A 21043-nucleotide genomic window follows, 5' to 3' on the forward strand; every position below is an offset into this window, starting at 1 on the left:
TCTCTTTGCTTGTCATTCTGCAAGAATCATATTGGAATAATTTAAGACAGCTTTACTAAATTTATTAATGTAACTCTTGTTATGAGGATAGTGCTTAACTTGTAGGCTTCTGTGCTTATAGTGCAAAAGGCTCCTTTGTAATACAAGAGACAGGATTTTACCTGTAGTGGTGATATAATAATTCCTTGTCTTTTTAAACACTATATGTTTTCTTAATGTTTTGATAGCTAGAATTTATTTGGTTTTCACAATAACTCTGTGAAATAGGTATCCTAATCTTATAAATGAGGAAATTTAGGCACAGAAAGGTTGACTGACTGCCATCTAAAACATTGTTTTAAAATAAATTATTGTTATTATTTCAGTGGCTAGCATTTACTAATTGCTTGCTATATACCGTGCACTGGTTTAAGCTTTTTATACATATTAATTAATAAGAGCTTGGGCTTTGGAGTCAGATTTGGATTTAATTTGGCTCTTTCTCTTATCAGCTATTGATACCTTGGGAAAGCTACCTAACTTATTCAAGCCTTGGTTTCCTCATTTGGAACACAAATATAATGATAGTACCTACCTCATAGGGTGGTTGTATAGATTGAGATAATCCAAATGAATCTATGTCTAGTGTACAGTGAAGGCTTTAAAATCAGTTTGCTATAGAAGAATAAGGTGTTAATAGATAATATTTAGTATAATTTTTAGCTTCTTGATAATTTTCGTGTAAAATCATTGTATTCTTCTTGAGTATGGAGTCATAGTTGATCTGATATACCTATTTTACAAAGTAACATCCATGTTACAGCAAGATTATAGCTCCATATAATGTCTATAGCTACCTCTTTCCTCTCACTACCTCCAAATCACCTTTTGGTTCTAAGCCTTTTGCTAGTGGGAGGAAACCAAAGACAGTTAACAAGTCATGGATAGTCTCTAAAGCATTCATGTTTCAGAGTCAAATGCAGGACACCTGTGATCCATTTGGGTTATGTTCATTCCAGGAGTGCTGTGGTATATCAGTTATTTGGAACTCAGAATGTGTTTTGGTATAGAAAGTATCCTTTTGAATGAAGCCCATAAAGTCTTTTAATCCCTGATACAACTGACATGCTGAATATTTGCATTGGAAAAGCAGTAAAAGCAAGTAAAAACTTGACAATACTTTGGCAGTGCTACTAATCAAGGAAATAAAATGATAAAACTAAATATATATTGATACTCAAAAAGTACGGTGGAACAGGAAGCATCAGTAATCTATCTCCCCACCTAGGCAGCAGTTGCACTGGCAGAATCCTTTATAGCTGCTTTGGTACTTCCAAGTTATTGAAGTTATTGAAGACTTGCATGTGCCAGAAGGCTTGGACATAAATTGCGATTAATTTCAGTCAGTTTCAGCTCTTAGCACAGCTACCCATCTTTTCCTCCCAGCCCTGTGCAGCTTATACCCAGCTTGTGAGAGCCAAGATAGGCAGAAAAGATCCTCTTTTCCAAATGTCAGAGATCTGTGCTTGGGTCACTGATTGCTGCTTCTGATCACAGAGGTTCACACAAAGAAGTGGGCAACCAACCATTGTTGTTGCACCTTCCCCCATTGTTGCAAGCCCCTCCCCTCCAGCTAAAGTGACTTCTAGGATTTTAAAGGACTAGCACCTTCTTTTGCCCCATTCATTTTTCTCTTTTTTCCCTTTTGGGAAGCAGACATTAAAGACTACAACATTCAAAAACAACTGCATATACAGGGAAAATTTGAAGGTGACCTCACATGTCCAGAAAAAGGCCCAGAAAAGATCTGAGAAGACAAGACCTTAAGTTCACATGTCAGGCTGACTGTTGGCACAGAGCCAGCTGACAACAATCAATAAAATAAAAACAATCACAAAAAACAGCAAAGGGGAGAATCTGATTTCAAGAATTACCGTATTTTTAGATTAAAATGTCCAGTTTTCAGCAAAAATCACAAGGCATACAAAGAAATAAAGTATGGTCCATCTAAAGGAAAAAAATAAATCAACAGAAATTGTCCCTGAAAAAGTCCTGATGACAGACATATTACAGAAAGATGAAAACAACAGTCTTAAAGATGCTCGGAGAACTAAAGGAAAATGTAGAAAACAAAAAAATACTTTAAATAAAGAGAAAACAAAAATCAAATAGAAATTCTAGAGCTGAAAATTACAATAACTAAAATGAAAAATTCAGTAGATTCAAAGGCAGCTGTGAGTAGGCAGAACAAAAAGTCAGCAGACCTGAAGATGGGACAATGGAAATTATCAAGTCTGAGGAATGGAAAGAAAATGGATTGAAGAAAAATGAACAGAGTCTGAGAGAGCTGTGGGACACAGTCAAGTGGAGCAACATACATATTACGGGAGTGCTAGAGGAGATGAGGGAAAGGGGGGAGAGAATATTTGAAGAAATAGGGCTGAAAACTTCCCAAATTTGATGAAAGACATGAATATAAACATCCAGGGAGCTCTTTGCACTCTAAAGAAGATTAGCTCAAAGAGACACACACCAAGATGCATTATAATTAAACTTCCTAAAGCCAAAGACAAGGAATCTTTTCTTTTTTAAGATTTCATTTATTTGAGAGAGAGAGACAGAGAGAGCACGAGTGGGGGGGGAGGAGCAGAGAGAGAGGGAGAAGCAGGCTCCCCGCTGAGCAGGGAGCTCAACCTGGGGCTCGATCCCAAGACCCTGAGATCATGACCCAAGCTGAAGGCAGATGCTTAACCAACTGAGCCACCCTGGCACACCCCAAAGACAAGGAGTCTTGGAAACAGCAAGAGAGAAGCAAATCATCACATACAAGGGATTGTCAATAAGATTATTAGCAAATTGCTCATTGGAAACTTTGGAGGCCAGGTGGCAGAGGGCTTATATATTCAAAGTGCTAAAAGAAAAAAACTGTCAGCCAAGAATTCTGTATCTGGCAAAACTGTCCTTCAAAAGTGATGGGGGAAATTAAAACATTCCCAGATAAACAAAAGCTGAGGAAGTTCATTACCACTAGACCTGCCCTGTAAGAAATGTGCAAGGGAGTCCTGCAGGGTGAAACAAAAGGACACTAGACAGTAACTTGAAGCCATATGGAGAAATGAAGATCTCACTAAAGATAAATACAGGGGAGTTAGAAAAGCTAGTACTATTGTAACAAAGATTTATAACTGTACTTTTTGTTTTCTACATGATTAAGAAACTAATACATTTTAAAGGGGAGAAAAAGCTAGTATTGTAATTTTGGCTTGTAATTCTTTTGTTTTCTATATAAGAGACTAATACAGTGTCTGCCTTCAGCTCAGGTCATGATCCCAGGATTCTGGGATCGAGTCCCACATCAGGCTCCCTGGTCAGCTAGGAGTCTGCTTCTCTCTCTCCCTCTACCCATCCCCCTCCCCAGCTCGTGCTCTCTTTCTCTCTTCTCTCAAATAAATAAATAAAATTTTTTAAAAAAGAGACGAATACCTTTAAAAGAATGATTAGTTTATGTATTTGGGCACACAGTGTATATATAAAGATAGGTTTGGGACATCAGTAACTGAAAGGAGTGGGGATGGAGCTGTAAAGGAGCAGAGGTTTTGTATGTTATTGATGTTAAGCTAGGATAAATTCACATTGGACCATTATAACTTTAGGATGTGAAATCTAATCCCCATGGTAACTACAAAGAAAATAGCTATAGAATATACACAGAAAAAATTAGAAAGGAATTTAAACATTTCACTATAAAACAAATCTGCTAAACACCAAAGAAGACAGCAATATAGGAAATGAGGGACAAAAAAAGCTTAAGGCATATAGTAAACAAATAGCAAAATGACGGAAGTCCCTCCTTATCGGTAATTAATTGTAAATGCGCTAAGCTCTCCAGTCAAAAGACATATTGGCAGAATGGATAAAAACACATGATCCAACGATATCCTATCTACAAGAGACTCCCTTGAGATCCAAAGACAAATAGATTGGAAGGAAAAAGGTGGAAGAATATATTACATGCAAATAGTAACCAAAAGAAGGCAGGAGTGGCTATACTAATATCAGATAAAATAGACTTTAAATTTAAAAAGGTAATAAGAGGGACGCCTGGGTGGCTCAGTCTGGTTAAGCATCTGCCTTCTCCTCAGGTCATGATCCCAGGGTCCTGGGATTGAGCCCCCGCATTGGGCTTCCTGCTCAGAGGGGAGTCTGCTTCTCCCTCTCCCTCTGCCTGCCGCTCCCCCTACATGTGCTTTCTCTGTGTCAAATAATAAAATCTTTAAAAAATAATAAAATTAAAAAGTTATAAGAGACAAAGAAGGGTATTATATATTAATAAAATATTCAACAGAGCAAGAAGGTATAACAATTATAAACACTTATGTACCTAATAGACCATCAAAATACACAAGGTAAAAACTGACAGAATTGAAGGCAGAAATAGTTTTACAATAGTAGTTGGAGACTTCAGTACCCTACTCATAATAATAGATAGACTATAAGTAAGGAAATAGAGGGCATAACCAACTAGAGCTAACAGACATACAAAATGTTGAAAGATTCCATGCAAAAAAATTTTAGGACTAATAAACAAATTCGACAAAGTAGTAGCATACGAAGTCCATATGCAAAAATTTGTTATGCTTCTCTACACTAACAATGAACAACCTGAAAGAAAATTACAAAAACAGTTCCATTTACTGAACAGTGCCATTAAAAAAAATACTTAGGAATTAAGTTAACCAAAGGGGTAAAAGACTCGTACAATAAAATCTACAAAACATTGCTGAAAGAAATTAAAGAATACATAACTAAACACACCCCATGTTCATGGATTAGAAGATGTAATATTGTTAAAATGTCAGTGCTATTCAGAGATCTGCAGATTCAGTGCAACCCCTATCAAAATTCCAATGATTTTTTTTTCCCAAAAATAGAAAAACCCATCCTAAAATTTATATAGAATCTCATGGGACCCCAAATAGCCAAACCATTTTTTGAAAAGGAATAGCAAAACTGGATGACTCACACTTCAGATTTCACTTACTACAGAGCTACAGTAATCAAAACAGTATGGTACTCGCATGAAGATAGACTTACAAGACCAATGGAATAGAATAGAGAACCCAGAAACAAAACCTCACATATATGGTCAACTAAAGTTTCACAAAAGTGCCACTACCATTCAGTGGTGAAAGGACAATCTTTTCAACAAATCGTTCTGGGAAAACTGGATTTCCATATGCGAAACAATGAATTTGGACCTTCACCTAACACCACATATAAAAATTAACTCAAAATGGATCAAAGACCTAAATATAACACATAAAACAATACAGTTCTTAGAAGAAAACATTAAACAAAAGCTTCATGACATTGGATTTGGCAATGCTTTCTTGGGTTATGACACCAGAAGCAGAGGCAACAAGAGCAAAAATAGACAAATTGGACTTCACAGTTATTCAACAGACTAAAATGGCAACCCATAGAATGGGAGAAAATATTTGCGAACCATATACTTGATAAGGGATTAATACCCAGAATATATAGAGAACTTCTTAAAGTCCAAAACAAAAGAACATTCCAACTCAAAAATAGGCCAAGAACTTGAATAGACATTTCTCCAAAGAGGATATATGAATGATTAATAAGCACATGAAAAGATGCCCAAGATCATTAATTATTAAGGAAAGACAAATCAAAACTATATTGAGATACCACCTCACACCCATTATGATGGCTGATACCAACAAGCAAAAACAGAAAACATGTTCGTGAGAATGTGGAGAAATTGGAACTCGTGTGCCCACTGCCATTGGGAAAGTAAATGATGCAGCTGCTATGGAAAACAGTATGGCAGTTGCTCAAAAAATAAGAAATAAAATAACCATGTAGTCAGCAATATCACTTCCGGGTCTAAATTAAGAGAATTGAAAGCATGGTTTCAAAGAGATATTTGTACATTCATGTTCACAGCTGCATCATTATTCACAGTAGCCAAAAGGTGGATGAATGTCTATCAGTAGATGAATGGATAAGCAAAATTTGGTGTGTGTGTGTGTGTGTGTGTAAATGGAATATTGTTCAACCTTTAAGAGGAAATTCTGACACCTGTTACCACATGGATGAACTTTAAGGACATTTTGCCTAGGGCGCCTGGGTGGCTCAGTTGGTTAAGCGACTGCCTTTGGCTCAGGTCGTGATCCTGGAGTCCCTGGTTCGAGTCCCGCATCGGGCTCCCTGCTCGGCAGGGAGTCTGCTTCTCCCTCTGACCCTCCCTCCTCTTGTGTGCTCTCTCTCATTCTCTCTCTCTCAAATAAATAAATAAAATCTTTTTTTAAAAAAAAGGACATTTTGCCTAGTGAAATAAGGCAGGCACAAAAAGATGAATACTGTATGATCTCATTTATATGAGGTACCTAGAGTAGTCAAACTCATAAAAACAAAGTAGAATGGTAGTTGCCAGGATTAGCCGGGAGGGGAAATGAGCTATTTAATGGGTACAGAGTTTCAATTTTGTAAGAGGAAGAAGTTCTGGATAGTGGTTGCACAACAGTATTGAATATATTTAACATGACTAAACTGTGCACTTAAAAATAGGATGGTAAATTTTATGTGTATTTTACTCAAAATTAGGGAAAGAAAAAAGTCTAAATGTGGGACAGAATCAGTTTTCAGACATTTTGTTGGATGCTTTTTAATATTTTCAAGAACCAACATGTAGGTTTGGTACACTGATTCTTTAATATGTTTCATTTCAAAACTTAAGACTTTTCCTTGATTTAGGATTATGGGAGGATCACTCTCACTTCTTTTAATAATATTTACTATGATTAAACTTATTTTAGGATGGGAGTTGTGAGATGCTTATAAATGGAATGAATAAAAAGAGGAAGAGAGATTTTTCTGAGTTAATTGGCTGGCTAACATCTCCCAGAAGAGAGAGATGAACAGACAATATGTATTCATATAAGAGAAATGATTTCTGTTGGAATTAGCTAGATAATTTTACAAGCCTAAGACAAAGCATAATATATATATTAAGCTTCTGGAGAAAAGAAGGGTGTGTTAAGGCAGAAGCACTGGGTTGCTGCCCACTCTAACAGGTGTGTTGCTGCAGCTTATGAGGGGCACAAGCAAACACCTGGCCAAACTGCTTATTTTGTATATTGGTTTGAAGTCCAGAATTGAAAATTTTGTGGGCATGTGGGTTCATGATTTGAAAATGTTCATTTTGGATATCAATCGTTTGTTAACTCTAGTTAATATATAGATTAAAATGAGACTATTTGCAAAACCCCTAATGCCTGATACAGTGTAGTTATTCAGTAAATGTTAGCACCCATGTTTGAGTTTGATTTTTTTCTGTGTTATAAAAAGGGACTAGATTGACCAGGAATTTCCCAAAAGCACATTGCAATCTCTTGAAACTCTAGATTGTAATTTATTGCTATAAGGTATATCATGATCCTGTGACTGTGTGGCATGCTTGTTCGTATTAGACTGTCTCCTGATGACTGAGTCCTCTGATTGGTTCTGGAGGGCTCTTGTAGATGAAAAAAGTACAGTGGGTGGACTCTAAAGAGTCTGTTCTTAGGAGGAGTGACGGTGAGGTTTAAGAAAAGTGACTGGAAGTGGAGAATTAGCCTGCCACTCAGTGAAATTAGAACTGGAAAGGAACTTCGGAGGTGGTTTATTCTGACCTCTCGTTTTATGGCCAAGGAGACTGTAGAGAAGTAATTTGTCCAGTGTCATAGCTGTAGTGGAGAATCAGAGTCAGCGGCTTCTAAAGCTTCTGATACCCAAACATTCTAGAACTTAGACGATAGCGTTTTTACTTGACTGTGTGAATGATAACCTATACGTGTCATTTGCACTTTAAAAATAAATCTTATATTTTTATACTTGAGTTTATTGAAATAGATTAATTGAACAGTGCTACCAGAAGTCTCATAAGGAAAATCATTGTTTTAAAAGAAGTAAGAAATTCCTGACTTTTTTCTGTTTCTAGATTAAGTCAGCAAACAAAGAAAACATGGTATTTTGAAGTATGATTAAACCCCTGATGCTGCAGAAGAGGCTAAGAATATTAATGGCCAGATCTAGGTAAGTTGAGGTTTACCGTAGGAAAAAAAAGAAAAAACTTTTAAGTTCACATTATATTCTTTTAAACAAGAGATTTTAGTTATGTTTTCTTGAATGCAATCATGTTGCCTCCTGACTTGCTGTCACCTCCAACAAATAAGGACAAATGGCTTTAATTAAACTAAGGCAGTGTTCATGAATTTAAAATATTCAGCCAACTTGCTGCAGTATTGATCTTCCCAAACGGTAGCTACCTTTTGTTCTTGAATGTACCCTTGGTTACTTTCCCATGTTGCTTTCTTGAGAGAGCATAGTTATGTTTTTTTTTCCCCTTGAGGACAGTTTTTATTTTTTTTAGTGTTACTTATTTTATTTTATTATGTTATGTTAACCACCATACATTACATCATTAGTTTTTGATGTAGTGTTCTGTGATTCATTGTTTGCGTATAACACCCAGTGCTCCATGCAGTACGTGCCCTCTTTAATACCCATCACCAGGCTAACTCATCCCCCCACCCCCCTCCCCTCTAGAACCCTCAGTTTGTTTCTCAGAGTCCATAGTCTCTCATGGTTCGTCTCCCCCTCCAATTTCCCCCCCTTCATTTTTCCCTTCCTGCTAGCTTCTTTTTTTTTTTTTTTTAACATATAATTCAGAGCATAGTTATGTTTTTGCTGAGTTACAAATTTGGTTGGGTAAGATGGTGAAATCATGTGGTTTTTTATCAAGTGTTTACAGTATTAATGCACATTATTAGGTCTTACACAACTCAGATGTGGTCTCCAAATATTAATCTGGTGGTCATAAATTCAGAATATCTAGGATTTTGCCTTTTCCCTTGCCTTGGAGTTTGTGGTTCAGGAGGAGGACTCAGAGATGTGGATGAGACTCCACCTTAAAAAGTCTCCTTCTGTGTTGGAAGATTGACCACAACTTCCCATTGTTTCAGTTATTTCAGTCTCCCGCTCCTCCTGAGCCTGTTCTTCAAACTTACTGAGGCCTCCTGTTCCTGTTTGCCTCCATTTTGTCCCCATTTCATCAGGCCTCTTCTTTCTATACTTCTGTCCTGACCAGACCTGGTGATCCATCATTTCAAACCCCCGTTATTGCCAATATCCTTTAATTTCCTTGTCCTCTTAACCCTCTGACCCTGGGTCACCTGAACAGTCTGCCCTCTGAACTGCTGAGTGCTGCTGCAAACACAGCATAATCTTCCTCTCCAGCCTTCGCTGAGCTCTCAGGGCAGCCTGCTTAATCATCCTGCTACCTTTCTGGGGCAGCCCCACTGTGAATAATCCTGCCTTCTCCTCAAGTCCCTCATCCTGCAGACTTGCCTTCTATTTCACAAAGGACATTCAGGATGATAGGTGTTACCTACTTCAGCTTCTCTACTATGCTCCAGCCATCCTTATTGTCTTCCCTCTCTCCTCAGAGGACAAGGCATTCCTACTTCGAGTGGCAGACTTCTCTGGGTCCTGCAACTCCTCTTCTTCAGTCTCCCCTTTTGTCTTGATCCATCGTGTAGCACATTTTTTTCCTTTGCTTTTTGTCCTAAAAATTTTAACCTTTCTTGACCTACTGATCACAAACCTGCATCAATCTCTGTCATCTGAAAACAAATAGCTCAGGCAACATATTTTCTTTTGAAACCATGTCTGTCTGCACTGAAGCACTTTGCCCTTTCCTTTCTGAACCTGTTCTTGAAAGAGCAGTTTCCATTCCTGGGGGGCTACTTCCTTATCTTCCGTTTGTTCACTTCAGTTTCATTTCTGCCTCTACCAGTCTACCATGAGTGGAACCCTCCTTCTTGACACTTTCTTTTTTCAGTTGGTACTATTTTGATTTTTTTTTCTCCTTCACTTCTTCCCTCTCCTTCAATACTTCCACATTTCCCAGAATTAGAATTGAAATTCCCCAGAATTCCAACTGTAGACCCCTCTTTATACTGTCCTTGGGCAGTGTTTTCTGTTTTATGACTTCAAATACTATGTGTGTAGCAGTATTTTACCTCCTTCCTCAAATCCGTACTCATGTGTTTAACTCTCTGTTGCATATCTCCATTTGGTTGTTCTCTAGAATCTCCACTTAACATGTCTAAAACTGAACTAACCACCATCACTTCCACTTGAAGACCACTGTGGTGTTTTCTGTCTCAGGTAATAGAACCAGCACCCACCATCTGCCACACTGGAAACCGCCTCTTCCTTCCTGTCTGCCTAGCCAACTGCTCCATGCTGCTGACGGGTCTCCCTGAATAGTTTAAAAATTCCTCTTTTTTTGTCTTTATTCCTAGTATTGCTGTTCTGGTGTTAGGTCTGTAGCATATTTCATTTTTCAATATTCTCCAACTGGTTTTTCTTCTCTGAACTGAACTGCCACTTAAATTTATTCTGCAGGTGGATATATTTAAAATGAAGTCCTGAGCACCTCACTTTCCTGCTTCAAATTCTTCACTGGCTTTCCATCATGTGTAGGATAGAATCCATTCTCCGTAGTATGGCATACAAGGCTTTTGGGTCACATGTTAGGCTTTTCATTAATTGTTGTCGTACTGAATTGACACAGTTCCTGTGGATAGAGTTTTCAACTAGATTGTACCACCACCCACATATCCTTGACAACACAGGAGGTGCTGCCTTTAACAGGTAGCCCGTGAAGGTGGCAGGTAGAAGAATGATTTTCTAGGGGCCCTGGGCCGGCTCAGTCGGTGAAGCATGTGGCTCTTGATCTCGGGGTTGTGAGTTTGAACCCCGCGTTGGGTATAGAGATTACCTAAAAAAGTTGAAAAAAAAAACAAACTAAAACAAAAGAATGATTTTCTACTCCTTTTGAGAAATAGTTTAAAAACATTCCTTTGAGGCGCCACCTTTTGAGGCAGAAGCTACACTGTAGTCATCTCTTAGCTCTTTATGTTCAGGAGCAGGTCGGTGGTGAGGATGGGTAAGACTTTGTTTTTATCATTTGTCCCTCTACTGGAAAAAAAAAATGTTTATAGTATTCTTTTGCCTCTTTCTCATCCCATAATTTATTAAGTAGTTTCAGGCATTCCTTGTTTTATTACACTTTGCTTTATTACGCTTTGCAGATACTGTGATTTTTACAAATTGAAGGTTTGTGGCAACCCTGCTTTGAGCAAGTCTGTCAAAGCCATTTTTTCCAACAGCATTTGCTCAGTTCGTGTCTCTGTGTCATATTTTGGTAATTCTCACAGTATTTCAAACTTTTTCATTATTATTATATTTGTTATGATGATCTGGGATCAGTGGTAATGACTCACTGAAAGCTTAGATGATGGTCAGCATTTTTAGCAATGAAGTATTTTTTAATTAAGGTGCATACATTGTTTTGTTAGACATACTGCTATTGCACATGAATAGACTGTGGTATAGTGCAAAACATAACTTTTATATGCACTGGGAAACCCAAAAGTTGATTTGACTCACTTTATTGTGACATTGCTTTTTTGCCAAGGTCTGGAAGCAAACCTGCAATATCTCCAAGGTATGCCTGTATTAATTTTTTTTTTTAAAGATTTTATTTATTTATTTGTCAGAGAGAGAGAGTGGAGAGCACAAGCAGGGAGAGCGGCAGGCAGAGGGAGAAGCAGGCCTCCCGCTGAGCAAGGAGCCCGATGCGGGACTCGATCCCAGGACCCTGAGATCATGACCTGAGCTGAAGGCAGACACTTAACCGGCTGAGCCACCCAGGCGTCCCAAATCTTTTTCTTTTAAATACCTTATTTATTTATTTATTTGTCAGAGAGAGAGCACAAGCAGGGGGAGCGGCAGGCAGAGGAAGAAGCAGGCTCCCCACTGAGCAGGGAGCCCAATGCAGTACTCGATCCCAGGACCCTGGGATCATGACCTGAGCTGAAGGCAGGCACTTAACAGACTGAGCCACCCAGGTGCCCCTAATTTCTTTAAATTAAACACTTAACGGACCACGTCAGGACATGGTTATGTCAGGTGATATGCTTAGTGCCCTAGAAAATTAAGAAGAAAAGGTTCCCATCTTCAGGGAAATCACAGTGAAGTGAATGTTGAGACAGATAAACATTACAGTAGAATGTGATAAATGCCATGATAGAGTCATATCCATTTGACTAGGAAGACACTGGATGCCATCTAGCTTCAAGTTACTTGGAGTCCCAGATCCCTACCTCGTTGTTCAGGACCTTTATGCGGTTTGGGCCCTGCTTGTGCAGCCGACCCTGTACTCCAGTCGTCTTGGACACCTCACTTTTTTTCTGAATGCAGTACCACCTTTCATGATCTTTCATGACCTTTGTCTTTGTATTCTTTGTACTCTTAACTGTCTCAAGTACCTATTTCTATTTTTTGCCCAGCGCATTGTTTCTGTTCACCCTTTTGAGTACCAGCTCAAATGGTGCTTCCTGCCCTGCTAACCCAGAAAGTTATTTGCTTCCTTTTCTGTGCCCACAGAACTCTTCTCATATTTTCATATAACATTTAATCATAATGCATTATCTGTTTACATCTCTGTCTCTCCCTCTAGACTCATGACTCTTCAGAAGTACATACTGTGACTTAATCATCTTTATGCCATGTTATTTAGCTGGCATATTACTTAGAGCAAACTACCGAATATGAGTCTTAATTAACTTTACTATTTTACTTATCACTTCTTTTGGTTTGTGCACTGGTACACTTTTTCATCTGCTTAATACTTATACCTGCCAGCATTCTTTACCTTTGTTAAGTACATACAGTTCAGTTCATTCAGCTCACAAGAGACAGAGCACTACTGTGGGCTAGGTAATGTGTTAGGCATGGGGAATGCAAATTAGTTCTTGGGAAGGAGCTTACAGTGGAGGGGGAGCGATAGTTAAGTAAACAGATGATCTATCACAATTTCTGCTAAGTAAGCAATGTGAAGAATGCTATGATACTGGGAAGCCCAGGGTGCCTTGGGGGTGTAACTCTCCCAGTTGCTTGGAATCAGAGAAGGCTCCCTGAAGGAACTGCACAGTAGGATCTTGAAGGGAAGGGAGCAGCGTGGAAGGATGTGGCAGGACAAATTGCTCTGGGGGGACTGCTGAGTATGACTTGGGAGGGCTTGAAGCAGAGACAAAGGGAGTTTAGACTAGATCTGTAGCCAAGGACGAGATGGTGAAGAACCTCGTGTCATGCTGACAAGCTCCGAATGTTTTTCTAAATGTAGTGTGAAGAGCCCCTGAAGAATTTTAAGCCAGTTTTATCAAATTTATGTTTTTAAATATTAAATAGCTTCTTGTGCTTTCTTCCCTCCCCCTTTTCCAAATATTGTCACGTTCATTCTGATTCTTCCCCCTTTTTTAAGTGATGTTTTGGATTTTTCCTTTGTTCATTTGGAGTTTTCTTGAACACTTAGTGTCACCTATAACCTGTTATCTCTAACCTTGTGTGGGAAAGAAGGATTAGACAGACATGCTCTGTCAGTTTTGCCAAAATTCTCTATGTTGAGTTACTTCTCGATTGTTGGGTTTTCTCTCTTAATGAATATTCCAAATTTGTTTTTGTGTCTTATTTACCAGTCAACTTTTGCCTGGTGAGGTACATAAAGGATATACTACAGTGAGTAATAAGATTCAAAATACCTTCCCACCTTAAAGTCCAACATCCCTTTGGCATTTTATTAAAAGAGGGACATGAAATTTCTGATAAACCATTGAGGGTTAATTCCATGAATGACTTTATTTAAATAGTGTTACATATGAGATGAGACCTTAATTGGTTTGTTTGTTTTTTTAAAGATAATTTTAAAATAGGCAGACCTTTGCAAATTAAGCTGGAAATTTGAGATTTCTATGAAGTCTACCTCACAAAATTATTTTCCTTGTCACTGAGCAAAATTTACCAGCTGAATGTTTGAAATCTAGCTCAGCCCTGTACCTTCTTGGGCTTAAATTTCCTCATCAAAATAATGCAGGACTTGTGATAGATGATTTCTAAAGTCTTTTTCTGTTTTATGAGTTTTGTATCCTACATTTAATAATTTTTTCCAAATTATCTTTCATGTAGTGCTCACATGGTCTTCTGAAGAAGCCATGGGTAGCTGTTGTAGCTGTCCAGATAAAGACACTGTCCCAGATAACCATCGGAACAAGTTTAAGGTTAGTAAAACTGGTTGAGTTATATCTCTCTGCCTACTCGGATGTTCTTCTTTTTCTTCACATTATATATCATACTTCCTCATTTTTATCTCTAGACTCTTCTATTTCTCTTTGTGTCTCTTCTGCCTTTTCTTGTTTTAACAAATGATGACAATATGTTCTTACTGACAGTGTGGAATCCTCTTTTACTTTCCATTTGGTCCTCTATATCCAATTAGAGCCATACAGTTCTAGTAAAAAAAAATTTTTAATGCCATTTTATAGGTGCCTCTTCAGTCTGGTCACCACCTCCCAGTCATTGCTTCATGTCTGGATAATTTCTTAGCAGAACTCTGCCTTGAGTCAGTCACCTTTGTGATCCATCCTGCAGTTGACATCATACTCATCTTCCTCTTTCATCATTCTAAAACTTCTGGTGTCCTCTTACCTAGAGCACAGATGCTCCATTTCTTACCTCTCCACAGCCATTTAGTGTCTCCCGTAGCCTGACCTCAGGTTGTCATACATCATGGCCTCTGGATCACACAGACCCAGGTGTAAGTCGAAACCGTGTTGCTTTGTAGCTTTGTGACCTTGGGCAGGTTACATTATCACTGTGTGTTTGTTCCAGTTTTGTACAGTACAGTGGAAAAAAATAGCATTACCTGCAGTTTAGGATTGTTATAAGGATTAAATGGAAAAAATATGTGGAAAGCGCTCTGCCAGTCCCAGGAATACAGACAGTTTTCTCCAAGTGTTACCTACTCCTCATAGTCTCTGGCCATTTTCAGAAACTCAGCAGTGTAAGGCCTCCCCTTCCGTGAACTCTGTGCCAGTCTTGTCTTGGTCTCTCTGAAACATACCTTCTTCGTCTCTGCTCTAGCACTGCATCTTCAGGATATGCCCCACAACCGCTGACCCACTGGTTCTCTCCTGAGGCCCAGCCGAAGTCCCTCCTCTTCTCACGTGAAGGCTTCCCCAGCCACCCTAGGCCACAGTTACTGCCTTTTGCAGGCTCTGTTGCACCCATTTGTCCATTGCTCATATACAGCTTAGTGTTGACTTCATGTTTGTGTATCTTCTATGCTCACTGGGCATGTGAGCTTCTTGTGGATAGAACCAGATAGTTCACTGCTACATAGTCCATGCCCCGCACACACATTGGTTGATGAATGAACTAACAAATGAGCGAATAAGTGAACCAATCAGCAACAGTGCGTTTTACTGATAGACTGGTGAAATACGTGTGTGACCGTCAAATGACCACATTAGGTTGGCACTAATTAAACGTTCTTTTTTAGGTCATTAATGTGGATGATGATGGGAATGAGTTAGGTTCTGGCATAATGGAACTTACAGACACAGAACTGATTTTATACACTCGCAAACGTGACTCGGTAAAATGGCACTACCTCTGCCTGCGGCGCTATGGCTATGATTCAAATCTCTTTTCTTTTGAAAGTGGCCGAAGGTGTCAAACTGGACAAGGTAGGTAGATCCTTTAATTTTTTTGTTCCCCAGACAGTAACACATTTGAAAATTGTTTTCAGTTATTCTATTTACAATGTTTAAATGAATACTTTTTTCCTGATAGAAAAAAAATTCCCCAACTAAGTGGATTGTTAAGAAAAGAGATAGAGTAAACTGCGTCTTCATTTATCAGGAATTTATTAAGCACATTCTCTTTGTACAGAATTTTGACTCATATTATTTAAGATTTTCAGTAGATGATTAGTTCCAGTAAATTGACTGTGTATCTTTACTGTTACAACTTTTTGGGGAAAGAACCTAAACTTCAGAGTCAAAGAGAACACGGTTTGATTTTTTTGCTACCTACTGCTTGAAAGGTCTTGGGCAAGTTACATGATCTCTGTAGAACATCAGGTTTCTTCTCTATCGGAGAGGAATGCTAATCCCTACTTTATAGAACTGTTGTAATAATTAAACAAGGTAAGGATTGTAAGTAAACCATCCAGCAAGGGACTGTCAAATGGTAAAGGATCACCTTGGTAATGGTGACTTGGGTGCCCCCTGCTGTTAAAAAGCAGACCAAAGCAAGTGTTCAAATCTTGTTTTTGTCTGCCTTGTTTTGGGCTCTCTCACTTAGACATAGGAAAATTAGTCTGTAAATTTCCTTTTGGGTTTATGTTTTGAAACAGAGAATATCATTAATTTATCAGACATCTACTTAAAGGGCCTTTCTTCCTGTCAGTGCATAGAATGCTTACTTCACAGTTTTGTTCTTTGACAGGTGTTCCTGTATCTTTTTTAAAGCTATAGCTACCATTTTCCCCTTCTCTTTTATATTTGTAGGAATCTTTGCCTTTAAGTGTGCCCGTGCAGAAGAATTATTTAACATGTTGCAAGAGATTATGCAAAATAATAGTATAAATGTGGTGGAAGAGCCAGTTGTAGAAAGGAATAATCATCAGACAGAATTGGAAGTCCCCAGAACACCTCGAACACCTACAAGTAAGTACCAATTTTCCCTCTTGTATTTTGGGAAGTTTTCAATTAGCAAGAATCGCGCCTCGGATAAACCTCATTGGCTACGATACTGCCACTGTGCAAAGCTCCCTCTTGTATTTTGAATAATAGACATTTATAAACTTTGGATTATGGATATTTAATCTGTAACGCCTTAGAAATCACCAGTGGCTAATAACGTAAGTGTAATGGTTGTCAGTTTTTTTTTTAAACTGTTAGAGCTATAATTATAAACATTTTTAATATTTTAAGTAAGAAAACGTTAAAAGTTTTATGTTACCTAAAATGTGAATGGGAAGTTGGAGTGGAAGGAGGGTGTTGTTTGTGCTCTGGTTTCTGTTGTGTCTTGCCAGAAACACCTTGCTTAATTTTCTCAGTGCAGATTCCATTCTCATTCACTTTTATCTCTCTGTCCTACCCCGATATCCTGCTTTTCTTCTTAAACCACTAAACAAAAACTCAGCTCCAGGGTTTGCTGCTCAGAATTTACCTAATGGATATCCCCGATATCCCTCATTTGGAGATGCCTCATCCCACCCCTCAAGCAGACATCCTTCTGTGGGAAGTGCACGCCTGCCTTCAGTAGGTGAAGAATCTACACATCCTTTGCTTGTGGCCGAGGAGCAAGTAAGCATGTACTACTGTCTAATGGGATAATGGATTAAAGTGTGGAGTGAAAGCATTACTGCGCTGATACGTGGAAATTTTAGTCTGAATTTTAGCTTTCACTGTTTGTTTATGACTTTTGTAGTGAAGAATCAGAGGAAACAGCTTATATTTTCTAACATATGCCAAATACATAAAGGTGTGGAGGGAAACGTAGCATTACAGTAGCCTGTGGGCTCACAGGAGAGGTGCATCTGTAGGTAAAAACAGATACAACTAATGGTCAGTTCTTGCTATAATAACCGCTGATGGATTTGGAATTTATACTGCTCTTTATTAGCAGGAAGGTAGATTTTGTTGTCAATGTTTTTATGAAGCTATTTAACGTTTCTAACTATTCTGTTTTTCATTTGAGGAATGAAGTATTTGGTTGAACATTGTCTATATATTAATTAGTTATTCTTATCTTTTGTAAACCAAATGGTCACATATCATTAAGAAATTTTTACTGTTTTAAAATCTGTTTCTCTGTGTTCTTTACATAGTAAATGAGTTCTTATTTACTATAATTACACTTCCCTCAGTTTTTACATTTTATTTTTGAATTTTTTCAAATTTTTTGTATAGTCTTCCAAACTTTTTTTAAAGATTTATTTATTTTAGAGAGAGAGAGAGAGAGAGAGACCTCGCTCGCTTGTGGAGGGGGAGGGGCAGAGGGAGAGGGAGGGAATCCTAAGCAGACGTCGCCCCCCGCACCTCCCCTCCCCTAGCGTGAAGCCTGATGCAGGGCTCAGTCCCATCACCCTGAGATCATGACCTGAGCCAAAATCAAGAGTTGATACTTAATTGACTGAGCCACCCAGGTGCCCCTAGTCTTCCAAACATTTTTATAGTGTTCCCCCAAAATACTATTGACCTTTTCTTTAAATAGTGATGATTTCTTAGTAGGTGGTATTTATTTTATATCAATGCATTTTGTAGAACTCTTATTAAATCTAGTAGGGTTTATCTCTTTATTTGGTCACATTATCTGCAAATCATGATAAATTTGTCTTTTTTTTTTTTAATACTTGTTATTCCTTATTTCTGAATCATGTTTTAATGCATTGATGAGCTTTTCTAAAACAACATCAAAATGGTAATCCCAGTTTGTTCCTGAATTTTTTTTAACAGAATGCTTTTCATTACCAAGTACAATGTTATGTGCTATTTTAGAGTAGTTATTCTGGTTTTTGTTTTTTTTTTTAAAGATTTTTATTTATTTATTTGAGACCGAGAGGGAGAAGCAGACTCCCCGCTGAGCAGCGAGCCTGACATGGGGCTCAGTCCCAGGACCCTGAGATCCTGACCTGAGCCGAAGGCAGGCCGTTAACTGACTGAACCACCCAGGCGCCCCTAGAGTAGTTATTCTTCTATCAAGTAAAGAATGTATTTCCACAGTCCTCTCCTCTGTCCACCTTTTTATTAGTGAAGAACAAGGACAGAAGCTTTGAAGGAAGAGTATAGGGTAGGGAGAAAGCTAATCGATTAAAATTTAACTGATACGGGGGCGCCTGGGTGGCTCAGTTGTTAAGCGTCTGCCTTCGGCTCAGGTCATGATCCCAGAGTCCTGGGATCGAGCCCCGCATCGGCCTCCCTGCTCGGCGGGAAGCCTGCTTCTCCCTCTCCCACTCTCCCTGCTTGTGTTCCCTCTCTTGCTGTGTCTCTCTCTGTCAAATAAATAAATAAAATCTTTAAAAAAAAAAAAAATTTAACTGATACGGTCAGCCTTTCTTTGTTTTTGTTTTAAGCAAGTTCTTGATCCACTCTTCTGTTCTGTTTTAGGTACATACCTATGTCAACACTACAGGAGTGCAAGAAGAGCGGAAGAACCGCACAAGTGTGCATGTCCCATTGGAGGCGAGGATTTCGAATGCTGAAAGCAACACACCAAAAGAAGAACCAAGTAGTGTTGAGGACAGGGACCCTCAGATTCTTCTTGAACCTGAAGGAGTGAAATTTGTCTTAGGACCAACCCCTGTTCAAAAGCAGTTAATGGAAAAGGAGAAACTGGAGCAACTTGGAAGAGACCAAGTCAGCGGAAGTGGTGCCAATAGCACAGAATGGGACACTGGATATGACAGTGACGAGCGAAGAGATGCACCCTCTGTTAACAAACTGGTGTATGAAAATATAAATGGGTTATCTATCCCTAGTGCCTCAGGGGTCAGGAGAGGTCGTCTGACATCTAGCAGTACCTCAGATACCCAGAATATCAACAACTCAGCTCAGAGAAGAACTGCATTATTAAACTATGAAAATTTACCAGCTTTGCCTCCTGTTTGGGAAGCCCGCAAGCTAAGTAGGGATGAAGATGACAATTTAGGACCAAAGACCCCATCTCTAAATGGCTACCATAATAATCTAGATCCAATGCATAACTATGTAAATACAGAGAATGTAACAGTGCCAGCAAGTGCTCACAAGATAGACTATTCGAGGCGTCGGGACTGTACTCCGACAGTCTTCAACTTTGATATCAGACGCCCAAGTTTAGAACACAGGCAGCTCAATTACATACAGGTTGACTTGGAAGGCGGCAGTGACTCTGACAACCCTCAGACTCCGAAAACGCCTACCACTCCCCTTCCGCAAACGCCTACGAGGCGCACGGAGCTGTATGCTGTGATAGACATCGAGAGAACTGCTGCTATGTCCAATTTGCAGAAAGCACTGCCCCGAGATGACGGCACCTCTAGGAAGACCAGACATAATAGTACTGACCTGCCCATGTGAGCCTGGAAAGCGGTACATCGTTTGCACCTTTGTGAAGTTTTCAAAAATGAAGATGCAAGTGCTTCATTTTCATTTCTAAACACTAACTCCTTTTATAGACTGATAAGATTTTTTTCTGAATATTTCCTGTGCTTCTTTAACTAAAGGGAATTAAAGTAGAGCAGGTACTCATTAAAGAACACTAATTTCAGTATATACTACTCATTACTGTACAGCAGCATTCCCATTTTCACAGTGCCTATTTAAAATGAGAGTTGAAGTGAGTGACATGCTGGTTGATTTTTATCAATATTCTGGACTGACGCATATCATTCATGTCTAAGTCATGGTTGGCATTTAAAACATTTTATAAAGCCTCTTGATAATGTGCATTGCTAACAGATAACTCTAGGCTTTGAAAGTACTCTTTGTAGATTCACTATTCATGGTATATGGCCTCCAGCATGTAACATGAGGAATCCTTTATTTCATTAATTGTAGGCTTTTTGACTTGAGCCAAAACATATGTAAAGGAAATAGAAGTACCACACCTCCTTATATACCAGTCAGTTCCTTTGCCTTCTGCGTTACTAGAAAGAGTCCTGTGCCCGTGAATGTGGTTCGCTCTTGGTGTGTTGAAAGGCAGGAAGGAGACAAGATATTCTGTTTACTCATCTCATGTCATTTGAAGGGCATGCCCACATATCTTCATCAGAATTACACTAGACGCAAGAAATCAGTCTCAGGTCACTTTACCCAAAAACATTTGGAAATCTGAACCACGGTCTCTTGGAAGTTTCTCTCCTGTAGATTAGTAACAGTGACATTGTTTTCTGGAGGCATTTGTGCCATTGGGTTGCCGTTTACCTTCAGTTTTTTCCTTTGGCGTTTGGGATGGCTTATTTTGTTGCTTCATGTCTTTTTTCCATTTAAAATGTTTGAGTCTGTACATAGTTTTGAAATTGGATTATGTGTTCGTTGTTGTTTAGTTTGCATTTTTGTCAAATTGTGGTTTTGAAGGTTCATTTGGAACTTACTGTTATTCT

The 21043-nt window shown here is 38.7% G+C and overlaps 1 protein-coding gene and 1 pseudogene across 4 annotated transcripts in view; one reads left to right on the plus strand and one right to left on the minus strand.

The window, feature by feature from the left end:
- Positions 1-20050, plus strand: part of FRS2 (fibroblast growth factor receptor substrate 2) — a 106505-nt gene extending 86455 nt beyond the window's left edge. For 3 of the 4 annotated variants that reach the window (XM_081822052.1, XM_081822054.1, XM_081822053.1), the window contains 6 exons: positions 7985-8079; positions 14080-14171; positions 15452-15638; positions 16464-16622; positions 17101-17264; positions 19068-20050. In XM_081822052.1, the coding sequence (XP_081678178.1) occupies positions 14106-14171; positions 15452-15638; positions 16464-16622; positions 17101-17264; positions 19068-20018 (1527 nt within the window). In that variant the 5' untranslated portion in view covers positions 7985-8079; positions 14080-14105 and the 3' untranslated portion in view covers positions 20019-20050. The remainder of the gene's footprint in view (positions 1-7984; positions 8080-14079; positions 14172-15451; positions 15639-16463; positions 16623-17100; positions 17265-19067) is intronic. The other variant, XM_081822051.1, reaches the window with a different exon arrangement.
- Positions 16614-16725, minus strand: LOC115944396 (U4 spliceosomal RNA; annotated as a pseudogene).
- Positions 20051-21043: the final 993 nt, after the last annotated feature.

Source organism: Leptonychotes weddellii, chromosome 5 (genome assembly GCF_054177405.1).
Source record: "Leptonychotes weddellii isolate Sample4059 chromosome 5, ASM5417740v2, whole genome shotgun sequence".
NCBI classification, from domain to species: domain Eukaryota; kingdom Metazoa; phylum Chordata; class Mammalia; order Carnivora; family Phocidae; genus Leptonychotes; species Leptonychotes weddellii.